The sequence below is a fragment of the Giraffa tippelskirchi genome, chromosome 4 (genome assembly GCF_054371585.1).
Source record: "Giraffa tippelskirchi isolate mGirTip1 chromosome 4, T2T-mGirTip1v1.2.pri, whole genome shotgun sequence".
Classification (NCBI taxonomy): domain Eukaryota; kingdom Metazoa; phylum Chordata; class Mammalia; order Artiodactyla; family Giraffidae; genus Giraffa; species Giraffa tippelskirchi.
Genome location: NC_137278.1, coordinates 90960432 through 90977814, shown reverse-complemented (window position 1 = coordinate 90977814; position 17383 = coordinate 90960432). Strand labels below are relative to the sequence as shown.

The window sequence follows — 17383 nt, the reverse complement described above, 5'->3', positions numbered from 1 at the left end:
CACCCAGAAAGAAGTCTTGCGAAGAATGGAGGGAAGTGATAACCCTTAAGAGGGCCATATTCTAATGAGGAATCTGAACATTTACCTTAAGGAGACTTTTCTAAACTGCAAGAGTCTGAGGTATCTGTAATTGGTAAGTCTAATTTCTCACTTGTCATATCCTTCTACATCACATCACATAACTTATTTCACTGCAAGATAAGGTCAGTTAAAAAACAAAAAAAGGAAGTTCCATTTTCTGCATATCTGAGTCTCAGTGCACTAATCCTATGTGCCATCTCGACTGTTAGAGGCAGCAGGTTGAACAGGGTGAGTGGGAAGGTCTCAGGCTCCCTATGGGGCTCTCCTCACCTCTTTGGGGTTGTCCCCTGCGAGGCGGAACTTGCGAGGAGTCTTGCTCCGAGCATATTTGCAGCCATTGAAGTACATGCTCCAGGAACAACCAAAGGAGAAGGAGGCACCACAGGTGTTTGGGTCTTTGCCTTGGCAAGCGCAGGTCCGGCTGAAACATACAACACGTTAGGCATCCAAAGCACATTTTTTGTTCTGGAATTTTCCCCTTCCTGAGGGGGAGGCCCTGCTGTTGCCTGGCATCCGCCAGCCTCCCACTATTAGGATGACATCATTCCCTGCCCTCAACTCCTTTCCCAAGTCTCTACCCTTGTGGACAGAAGACCAGTTCTGAGTAGCCTGTTGGGCTCCCACCCCTGAGCCTGAAGGTCTGAGAGTCTGCTGTTGGGAGAAGCCCCTGGGTTGTGTGAGATGGCTGAAAGGACTTAATCAAAAACCCAATCAGGTTTACACTTTGCCATGACTCTAATATCTTGATCAGCTTCAACACACACCACTCGAAGAGGGGAATAATGTGACCCACAGAGTTTGAACATGCCTGCTTCCTGCAGGCCCAGGTGCTGACAGGCCTTTAAAGAAATTAACACTGACATTACCATTCAACACTTAATAAAATCCAGAAATAACCCAAATACCCCTCAATTGGGGAATGAATAAACAAACAGTGATGCATCCACATGGTGGAATACTACTCAGTAGTGAAAAGGAACGGGCTCCTGATACACATATCCATAGATGAAACTCAGAAACACTGTGCTCAGGAAAAGAAGCCAGACTTGGGAGGCTACCCGCTGCATCATTCCCTTTATGTGACATTCTTATAAAAGTAACCTTACATAGACAGGAAACAAGGTGTGTGGTTGCCAGGGGTGTAGGGGAGCACCAGGCTATAGAGGGGCATGGTGGAGTTTGGGGCTGAGGGAGCTGTTCTATGTCTTGATTGTGGTGGTGGCTACACGGCTATAAACATCTGTCAAATTCCTCAAACTGTATACCTCAAAGGATGAATTTTCCTGTAAGTAAAAATACCTTAATTTAAAAAATGGGGGGAGGATCCTATAAGGATAGGTCTTATGAATATCACTGATGCCTTATACTAGTGGGGCACTCACACATGTTTCCATACTTGTCACCATTATTAGAGCCTCAAGTCAATTTGGGGCAGAAAGCAGAGTTCAGCTGAGTCAAGAGACCCTCCCCAGCCAGGGTCAGCCCTCAGGCCAGCTCAGGCCGTGGTGAGCACTCTTTCCACCCCAGTCCTAACTCTGCGGAACACGCAAGGGCCTGACCCCGGGCCCCACCACCACCACTGAGACCATCCACATACTCATCGTTGAGGCCACATCTCCGGCTGGTGGGGTTCCCATACTTCCGGAGGGTGTCGGTGAGCTCCTGGTAGAGGGTGTCTCCGAGGCTGCGGGGGATGCCCTCCCAGGCCAGGATGAGGATGACGATCACAGCGTTCTGGCAGTGGTGGCCTGCCCGGTGCCGCACCAGGCAGAGCAGCTTCTCTTCTAGCGTGTGCCTGCGGATCACCTGCGGGGAGGCGGGGTGGGGCGCTGGGAACCACAGGAGCCAGGCGCCCGCGCTCGTCCACAGCGGACACCACATACCCCTCCCCTCTGCCCAACAGACCCAGGGCACAGCTCTTCTGGGCAATGTCCCAGGGGTGTCACTCACACCTGGCGACAGCAACCACACAGGCTAAATGCGAAGTCGCTCAGCCGTGTCCAACTCTTGGCGACCCCATGGACTGTAGCCTACCAGACTCCTCCGTCCATGTGATTTTCCAGGCAGGAGTACTGGAGTGGGTTGCCATTTCCTTCTCTAGGGGATCTTCCCTACCCAGGGATCGAACCCCAATCTCCTGCGTTTCAGACAGGCACTTAACCCTCTGAGCCACACAGGCTAAAGGACAATTCGGAAAAGAAAAACATTAAAGTGCAAAATAAAAAATAATTACGATAAAACCTAAGTAATCGGTGATTTACATAGACGTAGGAATAAAAATAAAACTCAGCAGTAGCCACAGGACTGGAAAAGGTCAGTTTTCATTCCAACCTCAAAAAAGGGCAATGCCAAAGAATGTTCAAACTACTGCACAATCGTGGTCACTTCACATGCTAGCAAGGTAATGCTCAAAATCCTTCAAGCTAGGCTTCAACAGTACATGAACCAAGAACTTCCAGATGTACAAGCTGGATTTAGAAAAGGCAGAGGAACCAGAGATCAAATTGCCAACAAGGCAATTGCCAACAAGATTAAGCAAGGGAATTCCAGAAAAACATTTACTTCTGCTTCACTGACTACACTAAAGCCTTTGACTATGTGGATCACAACAAATTGTGGAAAATTCTTAAAAGAGATGGGAATACCTGTCTCCTAAGAAATCTGTATGCAGGTTAAAAAGCATCAGTTAGAACCAGAATGGGACAATGGACTGGTTCAAAACTGGGAAAGGAGTACGTCAAGGCTGTATATTGTCACCCTGCTTATTTAACTTATATGCAGAGTACATCATGCAAAATGCCAGGCTGGATGAATCACAAGGTGGAATCAAGATTGCCAGGAGAAATATCAACAACCTCAGATATGCAAATGATACGACCCTAATGGCAGAAAGCAAAGAGGAATTAAAGAGCTTCTTGATGAAGGTGAAAGAGGAGAGTGAAAGAGCTGGCTTAAAACTCAACATTCAAAAAACGAAGATCATGGCATTGGTCCCAACATTTCATGGCAAATAGATGGGGAGACAATGGAAACAGTGATAGACTTTATTTTCTTGGGCTCCAGACACACTGTGGACAGTGACTACAGTCATGAAATTAAAAGATGCTTGCTCCTTGGAAGAAAAGCTATGACAAACCTAGACAGCCTATTAAAAAGCAGAGACATCACTTTGCCAGTAAAGGTCTGTATAGTCATAGCTATGGTTTTTCCAGTAGTCATGTATGGATGTGAGAGTTGATCATAAAGAAGGCTGAGCACCAAAGAAATGATGCTTTCAAACTGTGGTGCTGGAAAAGACTCTTAAGAGTCCCTTGGACAGCAAAGAGATTAAACCAGTCAATCCTAAAGGAAATCAACCCTGAATATTCATCAGAAGGACTGATGCTGAAGCTGAAGCTCCAATATTTTGACCACCTGATGTGAAGAGCTGACTCACTGAAAAGACCCTGATGCTGGGAAAGATTGAGGACAGGAGGAGAAGGGGATGACAGAAGATGAGATGGTTGGATGGCATCATCAACTCAATGAACATGAGTTTGAGCAAACTCTGGGAGATAGTGAAGGATAGGGAAGCCTGGCGTGCTGCAGTCCATGGGGTCACAAAGAGTCAGACACAACTGAACTACTGAACAAAAGGAATAAAATCTACAGATAAAATTATAAGCCAAAATTTCAGAAATTTTTACATTGTCCTAAAACATTTGCAGAGAAAATGGTGCATATCTGCACGGTTTTTGTTAAAAAGCAAGGGCCTGGATGCTATGGAAAACAGTTTTTGGTAGTTCCTTGGAAAGTTAAACATACATGACCAGGCACACCTAAGAATACAACCAGAGTTTCAGGATAGGATGATGAGAAAATTTTGGAAATAGATAGTGGTGATGGGTTGCATAACAATGTGAATATAATTGATGCCACTGGATTGCACATTTAAAATGATTAAAATGAAAATTTTATGTTATGTATGTTTTAACAATTTTTAAAATTAGTAATGCAATACCACTGAATTGTGTATTTTAAATGAGTGAATTTTATGGTATGTGAATTACATCTCAATAAGACTGATTAAAAAAAAAGCATAGGCCGTGGGGCACTGCTCTGCTCCTCAGGGTCCAGCTGTCCAGTCACCCAGGTTCTCACCTCACTCTTCACCCACGCCCTAAACACTGTCCTGGCTCACACAAAGCGCAAAGGGTCCAGGAGTGGGGGGTGAGGTGGCTGAATCTCCCCTCCACAAGTCCCAAGGAATTCTGTGACTAGATAAGATGTGGGTGCCTGTGAAGATGGAAGACTGGGAAGGGCTCTGAGTGGCAAGTGGAGGGACAAGGACTTGAGACAGGGCTTCTACAAAGTAAGCAGGGGGCTCCCTTACATTCATAGCTACATGCTTTAGAAGGGTGAGCAGATGGTTGGGAGAGGGGTGAAATGAGGAGACCACTGACATAAGACAAGCAAAACGGATAAAGTCTGAACTAGAACAATGGGGAATGAACAGGAAAAGACACCTTTTTCTAGAGACCTTCTTTCATTCTAGAGACCTTCAGGAGAAAGGTGACTTTGGGACCACCTCACTATAGGAGCTGAGGGCCAGGCAAAAGTCTTAAATGACATTTTGTGGTGCAGAAAAGTGGGTGAGTGTGGGCAGTGTTTCCTGGCAGGGCAGCAGGGAGCACCCCAAGATGGAGGCACTTTGGAACACTGGAGTGGCTGTTCTGAGCAGAATCAACAGAATGCGGTCTGGAGATCAGGAGATGTCTGGGCTGGAGACAGACCTGGTCATGAGTACATTAGTGCAGGGTGATGCTGAGAGAGCCACCAGGTAGGCAATATCAATAAGGAAAGCAGACCAGAGGTACAACTAAGGAGTTGAAGGCGGGTGGGAAGCCAGACCTCTCTCCATGGGCCACTGCCTAGTGGGAATTCCAGCCAAGCATACCTACTCCTTCCAGTTTGGGAAGAAGAAAACAGAAATCCAGATTTTCACATGAAATCTCTTCTTTTAAAGATATGAACACCAAATTCATTTTTAAAATGGTGGTAAAATATATGTAATGTAAAATTTAGCATTTTAAGTGTACAATTCAGTAGCATTAAGCACATTCACGTTATATAAACTATCACCAGAATTTCTTTCATCTCCAGAACTTTTAATTTTCCCAAACAGAAACTCTCCACCCATTTAATACTAACCCTCCATTCTCCCCTGAGCCCAGCCCTTGGTGACAACCATTTTGCTTTCTGACTCTATTAATTTGACTATGCCAGGTACCTCACATAAGTGGAATTGTACATTTGTCCTTCAGTGACCAGCTTAATTTCAGTTAGCATGACATCTTCAAGTTTCATCCATGAGGCAGCATGTACCAAAATTTCCTTCAAAATGTAAAGGACATCTCGTATACTAAACAAAACATATCTGGGCCAAGAGTTCCTGCTTAGTAATGGTGCCCACCACCTCCACCCTTTGTGGAAGCACTGATTGCAACATTATTTATCAAACTGTTTTTGTGGATCAGTGAAGATATGAAATGGCATTGATCATTTCCCTGTGTGGCTGGCTTTCCGCAGACTGAGCCAGGCATTGCATGGGCATCTGCACACATAGTAGGTACTAGGGTTTGCCTCAGCAGAACACTGGCTAATTACACTCATGTGTGACACACATTTAGAGCACACAGACACACCTGCACTGTCAGAACTCGGACTGAGGCCATGCCCTATGGGTTTCCGGGTCTGCGCTTGCCTGTGCATGCGTGCTCAGTCATGTTCTGACTCTTCGTGACCCCACGGACTGTGGCCCACCAGGCTCCTCTGTCCATGGGATTTTCCAGGTAAGAATACTAGACTGAGGTGCCATTTCCTCCTCCAGGGGGATCTTCCCAACCCAGGGATCAAGCCCGGGTCTCCTGCATCTCCTATACTGGTAGGCAGATTCTTTACCTCTGAGCCACCTGGGAAGCCCTAAATGTGCCTGCTGCTGCTGCTGCTGCTAAGTCGCTTCAGTCGTGCCCGACTCTGTGCGACCCCATAGACGGCAGCCCACCAGGCTCCTCTGTCCCTGGGATTCTCTAGGCAAGACTACTGGAGTGGGTTGCCATTTCCTTTTCCAATGCATGCATGCATGCTAAGTTGCTTCAGTCGTGTCCGACTCTGTGCAACCCCATGGACAGCAGCCCTCCAGGCTCCTCTGTGTCCACAGGATTCTCCAGGCAAGAACACTGGAATGAGTTGCTATTTCCTTCTCCCCTAAATGTGCCTAGTCACACATAAATGTACTGAGGCAGGAGCAGAGAGCCCTGTGGCCATACCCTCACAGGCCTTTGGATACACTCAAAAAAGCTGAAACAAAGTGGAGCTCCCTATCCACACTCTATGAAGGAACCCAGCAGAATGAAATACACAAAGTGCAGACGTCAAAGGCAAACGTAAGGTGTGAACATACCAACACTCGGAGCACAGCAACATAGACGGTTCACATGCCATCACAGGACTGTAAACAAATCACCTAGATTTGGGGCAGGAATTCCCTGAGCACTGAGCCTAGAAGAGCACCGAGCAGAAACCCAAACCTATTCTCCCATGACTCTCACCCTTGGTCTTAGTTCCAGCACTGAGATTCCTCAGTTAAGTCTGCTCTTCCATGCCCCCGGTGGGCCTTCAAATATCCATCTTCTGACTTGTTACCATTACAGGCTGGCCCAAGCAGCATCTCCATGGCTCTTCTACCAAAAGCCCATTTATTTGTCTGCAGTGTTCGCATCTGGTATGCCTCCATTTATTCTGAGCCTTTGGAATCCTACCTGCGTAGCTCCCTTATCTCCACGCTTGGTGACTTCTACACTTTGTACAGGCCACCTTAAAATCTGAGATTACCAGCAGGCTCTCTGGGGGGTCCCCACTGGTTTCTTAGATCATTCTCTGAATACACATTTGCTGGGCATCCATGATGCACCTCAGCTTTGTCGCCCAAGATCCCAGCTGGTTAAATCTAAAACTTGTCAGGCACACGGCTTGTAGCTGAAGGTAATGGCTGCAACACAGACATGAACACTGGCTGGAAAGAAAACCCAGAATCTAGACATGGGGTGGAGAAGAGGGGAGAGCACAGAAGGCAGTGGCCAGCACAGCGAGCTGGATGCTGCCACCCTCCCCTGGCGATGGACCATGGCCGTGCTGCCACTAAGAATAATTTGTCCTTAGCGTTTGTGGGTCATTTCCACATGGGGGCAGAGAAAGGGAACCTCTGTCCCTTCTCTAACTTCCAAGGAGGTGGAACTCTAGATGAGCCCTACAACCATAATACACAGGGTATTTGGTGGCTGTGTAGGCAAAAAATAAGGGAAATTCACCACACTATGGGAGATGGTTAGAAAACAAAAAACAACACAGCACTGCCCTTTTCTCGCCATTGTAATAGTTCTATGATCTACCACTCTTCTCATTAACAAAATTTCCCTTCTCTCTCATTTTATTTTCACTCATCAGTTGTGGAATTTCCTTACCTCTCCGTCACTATGTATTCCCTTCCATATGAGCTTTTCTTTCAAAAAGAAAGAAGATGGGCATTGGTGATGGGCACTCCCCCAGGCCTGGTGATATCCACAAGCTATTCCAACCTTTGGACAAAGCACTGTGTTCACGTGCCCAGCTCTGGGCATTTGTCCACAGAGCCTGGAGGGACCAGAGTTCTGAGGACCACGTTCCTCCTCCATCATTCTGCTTTCCTCTCACGGCCCCAGAAACGGATCTCACGCTTTACCTGGGCGCCTTCCTCCCCAGCCCTCAGCAGAGACACATGAGCACTGGTCAAGAGCTAAAGCTTCACCATGGGGGTCTGGGGACTAAGATGCATATTCTTGTCCTCAACACTGTCCACAGAGCCAACTGTTTTCTTTAAGGTGGCAACTGTTTCTGAAGCTGAAAAGTCCCTAGCTCTGCAAATGCCCCAGGGATCTTCAGTTTCTTGCCTGATACTTTGGAATTCCTCAACGACTACATAAATTAGCAGGAGGAAGGGAAAAACATCACTTCCCTGACAGGTTCTCTGGGAGGGATAACACCCCACCCTGATCAGCCAGAGAAATAATTAACCTCCTACTGTAATGACCATCTTTCACAAGGGTGGGGAAAACATTCTTCTATATACCCGTGAATACTATTATGTATTTCAGATTTTTCCAGATAATTCTGTGCTACTGTCTGAAAACTGCTACAAACAGATATGTGGTAGTTCAGGTTTAGATACCTATTATTTTCATTAAACATAAAGGTGCAAAAGCACGGGGTACAGACCAGATAAAAACAGAGTCTGACAAAGCTCATGTTACTACTATCCTTTACTCGAAGTGAGCTAAGTGTATTTCAGCCTGCCTTTCTGCCTTTGCCCACATGACTCTCCTCACCAGGAATGCTTCCACCTTCTCCTCGCCCATTTAATATTGCCCCATGCATATCCACCTTCTCTGGAAGACCCAGCCTGAACTCCTCCTGCCACTCACATCCCTTACCCCTGAACTCAACAGCACCAAGTCTGCCTCTCAATGTTAAACTTTGATTATTCAAGTCTCCACGATCTTACTTCCTGCTGTCTATTTTCCATGCATATTCTCCCTACCAAGCAGTGAGCAAACAGCTACCTGATACATTTGCTGCTGCTCTGGGCACAGGTTCTATAGTGGTTCTAAAGTGCTCTATGAGGGCTGGAAGGACAGGTCAGAAAACTTTCAGTGAAACTGGGGTCTGAGTTACTGACACTCCCTCTGCCATGATACGCAGGCTGCCTATAGGAAACAGTGGCTCAGAAGTCAAGCAGATGCAATGCTGTTCTGCCCAGAAGCTTCGTTCTTGTGGACTAGAGACAGGGACACCCAGTGCCAGGGCACACAGAGGGGGCAGCGGAGTCATGGCGTGGCCCAGCCTTGAGCAAGATGATGTCTCTAGCTAGCTTCCGCATCTCCTTCCCCTGCAACCCTGAACCACAAGGCAGTACAAGTTGAGCATAACAACTAGAGAAGTTCCAAGGCCAGCCTTGGACATCAGGAGCTGGCATTTAAACACAGTGAGGACCAACAGCTGAGGCTGGGGGGAGATGACTCTAACCAGCACCAGATGCTCCCTGGGTAGTACACACTTCTGCCCCCCACTCCCCAGTCCAGTTTGGGCTGTGGAGCTTTGACACATACCCACTTTGCGATGGGGCAGCCACGTGAGCTCTTCCCTTCCTTCCCCGTGTAGATGACCTTCTCGATCCGGATGGCTTTCCCCTTCTCTCCGTACCTGGAGAGCAAGACAGAAGCCACCATTAGCACAACTGAATCCCAAAGGAGTCCTGGTAAGAAGGCAAGTCTCAGTGTGTTTCCGCTTGGGTTTCTAGTTACTATGGGGGCAACAGAGAAGGAAGAGAAAGATTTAAACATTTATTCTGTGTTCGAGCCTCTGGTAACACAACTCCACTTACAGACCTCAGGGCCTCTAGCCCATCTGGCTCCATCCTGCCCCAGGGCAGAAGGTCTCTGATGATTCTCTCTGAGCACTCAAACCAAAGGCTCAACATAGGCATTTGTATCCAGCCCTGTTAGCAGTCTTAGCTACTTATGAAGTCAATAAAATTCAATAGACAAAAGAAAACAAATGGGGAAACCCTTATTACTCTCTTTCAACAATCCCCAAATGACATTTGAACAGATGAGGACAGATAGCTGAGGCCAGGGGGAAGTGACCTACCCAGTAAAAACTGGCTCTGAGATTCCCTTGGACTTACAGTAAACACATCTGCTTCCTGCACACACCCCTGCCCTGGCCCACACACGTGTGCACACACTCAGGGATTAACCACATTCAAAGGTGATGAAACTGTGGCCCTCAGAGCTGAACTGACCTGCTCAAGGCCACACAACTCCCTGGGGGCAATGCTGGCTGAAGTGCAGCCACGGAGGTCAGAGAGCCAGGGCTTGAGAGCCCACACAGCTGTTTTCTTACAAGACTGTGGCCAAATGACTGAACTTCTCTAAGCCTCAGTTTCCTCATTTGTAAAATGGATATAAAAATGGTTCCTGTCTCCTAGGCTTGGGGAAAAAAAAATCAAATGAGATAATCCAGAGGGAGTGCCTTAAAGCACTGGGTTGGCCAAAAAGTTCATTCGGGAACGGGGCTGGCAAACCTGAATGAACTTCCTGGCCAATCCCATATGTCAACGCTTCTGGCACAAAGGAAGAGCTCAATAAGTATTTTTAACACTGCAAACATCCATCTTTCTAAATTGTCTTATTTTTAATAGCTTCTAGTTTCTAATACAATATCGTATCATCTGAGAATAACAGTTATTTGCCAGCTTCTCCTTTCCACTTTCCATGGCTCTACTCCAGTCTCCTGTCTGTCTGTACTGGCTAGTGATTCCAGACCTCTTGCAGGTATCTTTGCTTATTTCCTGACTTTCCTGGAAATGTTTCTAACTACTCATTCCTGAGCATGCAGCTTGCTAACTTTGGGCTAGAGACAGACTCCCTTATTTTGAAGAGCTCTATTAAGGGTTTCCTGTTCTAAGAATTTTTAATCAAGAATTGATCAATTTTGGTGGTCCAGTGGTTAAGAATTCACCTGTCAACGCAGGGACATGGGTTTGATCCCTGTTCCAGGAGGACTTCACATGCTGAGTGGCAACTAAGTCCGTGCGCCCTAAAGCCCATGCTCTGCAACAAGAGAAGCCACTGCAATGGGAAGCCCATGCATGGCAATTAGAGAGTAGCCCCCAGTCACCACAACTAGAGAAAGCCCACATGTAGCAATGAAGACCCAACACAGCCATAAATAAATTTTTTAAAAACTTTAAAGAAAGAATTGATCAATTTTATCAAATACATTTTTAACAACTAAGGACATAGAAGAATGGTTTTTCTCCTTTGGTCAATAAACAAGGTATGTTATTTTAACAGACTGTCTAAATCCAACAATTGTTATATTTCTGTAATAAATCCAAGGTCATGGCATATTATTTCATTATACTATTTAATAGAGGGTAATGTTATCATAACTACTAGGCATTTATATCATAACTATAACTACTACCGTTTTACATATTCTTTATATAAATACATACACAGTTATACATAATTCTTTATCTTATCCACTTCACTTCTAGGAATCTCTATCTCTGACATAAGTTGTACAAATACACCAAGATTTAGGAACAAGATATTGTTGTATCAACGAGAAGATTTAGAAACAATGAAAACATCCAGTATTGTTGTTGTTTAGTTGCTGAGTTGTGTTCGACTTTTCTGTGACCCCATGGATTGTGGCCTGCCAGGCTCCTCAGTCCATAGTACTTCCCAGGCAAGAATACTGGAGTGTGTTGTCATTTCCTTCTCCAAGGGATCTTCCTGACCCAGGGATCGAACCCGCGTCTCCTGTGTTGGCAAGCAGATTCTTTACCACTGAGCCACCAGGGAAGCCCAAATATCTAGTATAGGACTGGCTAAATAAAACATAATTGAATAAATGTCCATGCAATGGAAAACCATATAGCTATCAAAAAGGATTCAACAGAATTATATGTACTGACATGAAGAAAGTTAAGTGGAGGAGAAAGTATCTGCCAACATGGGTATAGTATTCTTGATCCCATTTTGTTCAAAATTTCTCTATACACATACGTGTATCTTTGTAAATACTTACAAAAATTCAAACTTGAAAAAATGTTTTCTTCTCAGAGGATAATTACTAGAGGGCTTTATTCACTATAAGCTTTTAAAAAATGGCCTTTTATAGACATGTTTTATTTTTGTAGCTGGAAAAGAAAACAAGTACTTTTGAAAATGCTGATCTAAGGTTTCTCTGAGTTCAATGTTCTCTATTTCACTCAAGACCTCAGGAATGAAGTGAAAAGCTGATAACTGCTACATTAAAGTTCTCAGGCTATGTTATAGAATGTGTTTGCAGACAGAACCCCAGGGAGTTTATATAGCATGGTCTGACTCAAAAGGAAAAGACCAGATAGTGCTACTTTTGTCTGACTCCTGGAAAACTTTCAACCCCACAAGCATTCATCAGGAAGTGGCCCATGTGTGCAGAGCCTGGGCACTCGGTGTGTCCCGGGGCCGCTGTGGGAAGAATGACCCACGGTGACCATACCGCTCTCACTGAAACCCACAGGATATCGTTCCCCACACAAGGGTGAGTTGAGGACACAGACTCAGGCTTTCTGACCAAGACCTTTCCCACTGTCCTGTCCTCATGAGGAATGCTTCTTGCAGTGAACTTTGTATTTGAGAGCAAATAAAAGGGCCAAGCACTGTCTGATCAGGCAGAGTTTTTTTTAGCCAGGACTGTCTCTGTGTTTAAAGACAACCAACAATTCTGGATTTAGCTCTTTTTTTTCTTAAATGTCTTAGTTTCTGGCCTATCATTAAGAGGTTAGGATATAAGTGAACTCCTAGACTCTAAAGTCTGCAAGGATAGGCTGAAACTTTATTCTAAAGGGTAACTTGATCATCTTAGCCAGTGATTCTCAAAGGTGGTGCTGGGACCAGCATGCAGACTCTCAAGTACCATCCCAGGCCTGCTGTTTCAGAAACCCTGGGCTGGGGTCCAGCAATCTGTGCTTTCACAAGACCTCCAGAAACCTGAAGCATGCTCAAGCTTGATAACAGCTGATCTAAAGTTGTGATTCTTTGGGGTTACTTCCATCACACATTAATGAGACCAGTTCCCCCCAAACTCAGAGGATTTGCTAGCAGGGTGTTGGTGCTTCACTCCTAGGATGAACATTTAATGAACTGCTAGGCTGCAGAGAATGCCCTTCCCAGTTAGAGGACATGTGGCCCTGTGCAGCAGGCCCTTCTCAGATATGAGTTTGAACACCTGACTCCAATTACCTATGACGACAAGGACCTGGGTACCTAGGAGGTATGGAACCCATTAATAAATTTTATAATATTTCAGGACTTGTTTTGAACCTCCCCCTCCTTCCAAAGTCTTTACCAGATAAGCTAAAAGCACCAACATCCCCTGGATTTCAGTTTTCTTCCCTCCTCGTCTTGGCCAACTCCTGGCTGTAGAGTGGTCCTGCAGAGAAAGGGTAGGGGGGGAAGTCTAGAGAAAGAGATAGCTCGGATCATTCACAAACTAGACTCCCATCGAGGTGAGTTTCAGCAATCATTCATTTCACTCCTTGTTCCAGAAGAAGCTTAAAAAGATGTCTATGTGATAAAAATAACAGGTGATGAAATCAGAGTAAAGGGGGAAACAGACAGACATGATGTTTGTATGCAAAATGCAAACAGTGGGATCTTATGCATATTTTAAAGAGATGAGTCTAGAACATTTCATCGCATAAGAAATCAAGGAAGCTAATGAAGGCTCCTTAGGGTCACGTCAAAAGGACTCGGGGTGAACCTGCATAGACTTCCATGGGGCAAAGATGAGAAATTACGTTCCTCCTAATGAGGATACACAAATCTGGTGCTAAGCTTACTAACAGCCAACATAAAGATGGAAACACAATCTGTTCCATGATTTACAAGGTCCTTAAGATAAAAATAAACCAGTTGCTGAGGAAAAACACAAGTATTCCTGGTCTTGAGAGGAATTCCTCCCTTGGATCAGTTTCTGAAGAATCTATACTTGGCTGTTATTTTTAAAGCAATGAGAAAAAAGGAAAGGACAAATCTCAACTATATCATTATCTCTTAATCCTTATTTCAAAACATACTCTTCTATAACTAAAAGTTATTTAGAGAGCTGTCTAGAAATCTTATAAAATTGTTACCAAGAAACAAACAAATGTAAAAACCATCCCAGATCAAACTTGTATATCTGACTCCATTGCAGCCCTCAACCTGTAAACAATGGTGTCAAAATTCCTCACAAAAATCACTGGCCAAAATAATGCCCACTCCAACCTCAAAGCTGCAACACATATACATGTGGGCACATGCAGGGGTGCGTGTAAAACCACACACATTGGGTTTTTTTGAGTATAATTGCTTTACAAGGTTGTGTTAGTTTCTGCTGTACAATGAAGTGAATCAGCTCTAAGTATACATATATCCCCTCCCTTTTGGACCTCTCTCCCACCCCACCCCCACATCCCACCCCTCTAGGTCATCACAGAGCATGGAGATGAGCTCCCTGTGCTATAAAGAAGGTTCCCATGAGCTATCTATTTTACACATGATAGTATATATATATGTCAATGCTACTCTCCCAATTCCTCCAACCTTCCTCTCCCCACCTCCTCCACAACCCCTGTCCACATGTCCATTCCTTACATCAGCATCTCTATTTCTGACCTGCAAACAAGTTCACCTGAACTGTTTTTCTAGCTTCCACATAATTTGTGTTAATATATGATATTTGTTTTTCTCAGCAATCCCATATACTGTTTTGAAAGTGAAAGTCACTCAGTCGTGTCCAACTCTTTGTGACCTCATGTACTATACAGTCCATGGAATTCTCCAGGCCAGAATACTGGAGTGAGTAGCTTTTCCCTTCTCCAGGGTATCTTCCCAACCCAGGGATCGAACCCAGGTCTCCTGCATTGCAGGCAGATTCTTTACCAGCTGAGCCACAAGGGAAACCCAAGAATACTGGAGTGGGTAGCCTATCCCTTCTCCAGCAGATGTTCCCAACCCAGGAATTGAACTGGGGTCTCCTGCATTGCAGGCAGATTCTTTACCAACTGAGCTATCAGGGAAGCCCACATACTGTTTTAAGTGTTCCCTTTTCTCCACATTCTTGGCAACATTTGTAATCTGTAGACTTTTTGACGATTTTCATGGACTCAGAGGTGCTCTTTCAATCAGGCTTGAATTTACAGATTGGGTCTTTAATCAAATGCTTTTCTGATGGGCTACTATGAATATAAATGTTTCCAGATGGTACAGGATAATTAAGAGTGTTTACAGCAGATCACTGTCCTCCATCCATCTTACCTTTTATTCATTCGGGGACATCATTACAGTTATGCAGTTCAAAATCATGTTTCCTGCTAATTTATCAGTTTAGCTACATTGATCAGATAAAATCTGGTCCCCAAATTTCTGGAAATTCTAAGCTACTCTGCCCTTGGCCTTCCACATCTGTATGTATATGTATGAGCAAACATGTTTATGTCTTACATAATCTGTGACTTTACTATTAAAATTCTAATAAACATTAGTTATAAAAAACCCACAGTCCCTATGGATCTGATGTAGACACCCTGTATGTAATATTTACTAGTAAGCACCAGGTGCTTTCCAGACATCAGTTCCGTTTATCCTCATAATTCTCCTTCAATGCACATACTTTTATCATCTCCATTCTGTAGATAAGTCACACAGAAGTAAAGCAACTTACCAAAAAATTGAGCAGTAATGGAAGGGCCAGGACTGGACCTCAGTCTAGCTCCAGGGTCCCAGTGTTCTCAATCACCAAGCTATTTTACCTCTCTACACTCTGGAACTCACAGTATTTAGTATCTACTGTGGACACACATGGATTTACAAGTTTCTATTTATATAAAACTAATGTTAAAAAAGCAAAACAGAGCTGTTAAGTAAAAGCCCTAGAGTCTTGTGTTGAATTGTAAGTGTACATAAACTCAAATGTATTTAATCACTAAACAATAACAAAAATAAAAAACCTATACATATATCTTGGCTCTTTCTTCTTGAAATGGCCTAGAGAAATGAGCACTCCCAGCACCTGGAGTCTCTCTTCTAAATAATTTTTCCCCCATAAAAATACAAAAAATCAAGAACTCCTAGGATCATGTCAAAATGACTCAGGAGATCATCTAAATAGGTGCCCACTGGCCAAATATGAGGCATACATTCCTCCTAGTGGTGGTACAAAACATCACCTAGGAAGTAGTTTTAAAAGAAAGAAACAATCAGATTCTGATCAAGCCTTTAGATCTAACTGCCAATTTACAGGACACAGGGCAGAAGAACCTGTTAAACAATACCACAGGAAAGGTAGCAGCAAAATTCAGCCATGGGAAACTCCACAGGACATACAACCATTTAACTCCATTTCTTTAAGGAAAACTATGTCAATAAAGAGTGAGAGAAAGCGGGGACAGAGGGATATATGAAGGGCAGACCTACAGACAGAAAGAAACCCAGAGCACTAGAGGGGGAAAATATCACATTCAACTTTTCACAGTCTGGGTATCAGGGATTCCTTTCTGTAGGCTGTCTAGTATAAGGCAATGAAAATGAGAGGTGCTTAAAATGCACATTCTATTAACAACTTGCCCATTTCTCCTTGGACATCTGTGCATCACTCACCGCTCCTCCATGAGTTCCCGGATGGAGGCTACTGTGGGGCCAGATCCCAGATGAGTATAATATGGACCTTCATCTTTCTCCACTATTTGTTCTGCAGAAACAGAGTAAACATGATTTGGAGACATCAATTCATCAACAGAAATTTAGGAAGGCAAACCACCAATAGGAAAATGAATGGTACATTATAAAACAGGAAATTCAAATGGCTTATAAACATGTGAAAATACATTCAATCTCATTAGAAATCAGGAACTACAAATTAAAATCACAATGAAACACCGTTATACACAGACCAAGTTGGCAAAAATTAAAAAATCTGGTAAAACTACATATTATCAAAACTGAGGTCTAACCACTTTGGCATTTAGTTTGTCGTTATATATAATCTAAACCAGAGGTTAGCAAAGCACTCCATTTTAAGATATGGACCCCAAACAAACTGAAAACAAGGACTCCAACAGCACCTGTATGCAGTGTTCATTGCAGCATATTCATGAGAGCCAAAGGTGAAAACAGCAGATGCGTCCATCAACACAGATGAACAAAACGTGATATATCCATACAATGAAATATTATTTGACCATAAAAAGGATTTATTCTGATACATGCTACAACATGGATGAACCTGGAAAACATTTTGCTGTTGTTGTTCAGTCGCTCAGTTGTGTCCCATCTTTGTGACCCTATGCACTGCAGCACGCAAGGCTTTCCTATCCTTCACTATCTCCCTGAGTTTGCTCAAACTCGTCCACTGAGTCGATATTGCCATCCAATCATCTGATCCTCTGTCACCCTCTTCTCCTCTTTCCCTCTGTCTTTCCCAGGATCAAGTTCTTTTCCAATGAGTCGACTGTTCACATCAGGTGGCCAAAATACTGCAGCTTCAGCATTTGTCCTTCCAATGAATATTCAGGACTGATTTCCTTTAGGATTGATTGATTTGATCTCCTTGCAGTCCAAGGGATTCTCAAGAGTCTTCTCCAGCACCACAATTCAAAAGCATAAATTCATGGGCACTCAGACCTCTTTAT

At 44.2% G+C, this 17383-nt stretch overlaps 1 protein-coding gene across 3 annotated transcripts in view; it reads right to left on the bottom strand.

Annotated features, from left to right (window-relative positions):
- The window catches only part of TET3 (tet methylcytosine dioxygenase 3), a 107013-nt gene that overhangs the window by 13000 nt on the left and 76630 nt on the right, over window positions 1–17383 (bottom strand). For all 3 annotated transcript variants that reach the window (XM_081483807.1, XM_081483806.1, XM_081483808.1), the window contains 4 exons: window positions 16353–16443; window positions 9264–9357; window positions 1679–1887; window positions 352–502 (listed from right to left, as the gene is read on the bottom strand). In XM_081483807.1, the coding sequence (XP_081339933.1) occupies window positions 352–502; window positions 1679–1887; window positions 9264–9357; window positions 16353–16443 (545 nt within the window). The remainder of the gene's footprint in view (window positions 1–351; window positions 503–1678; window positions 1888–9263; window positions 9358–16352; window positions 16444–17383) is intronic.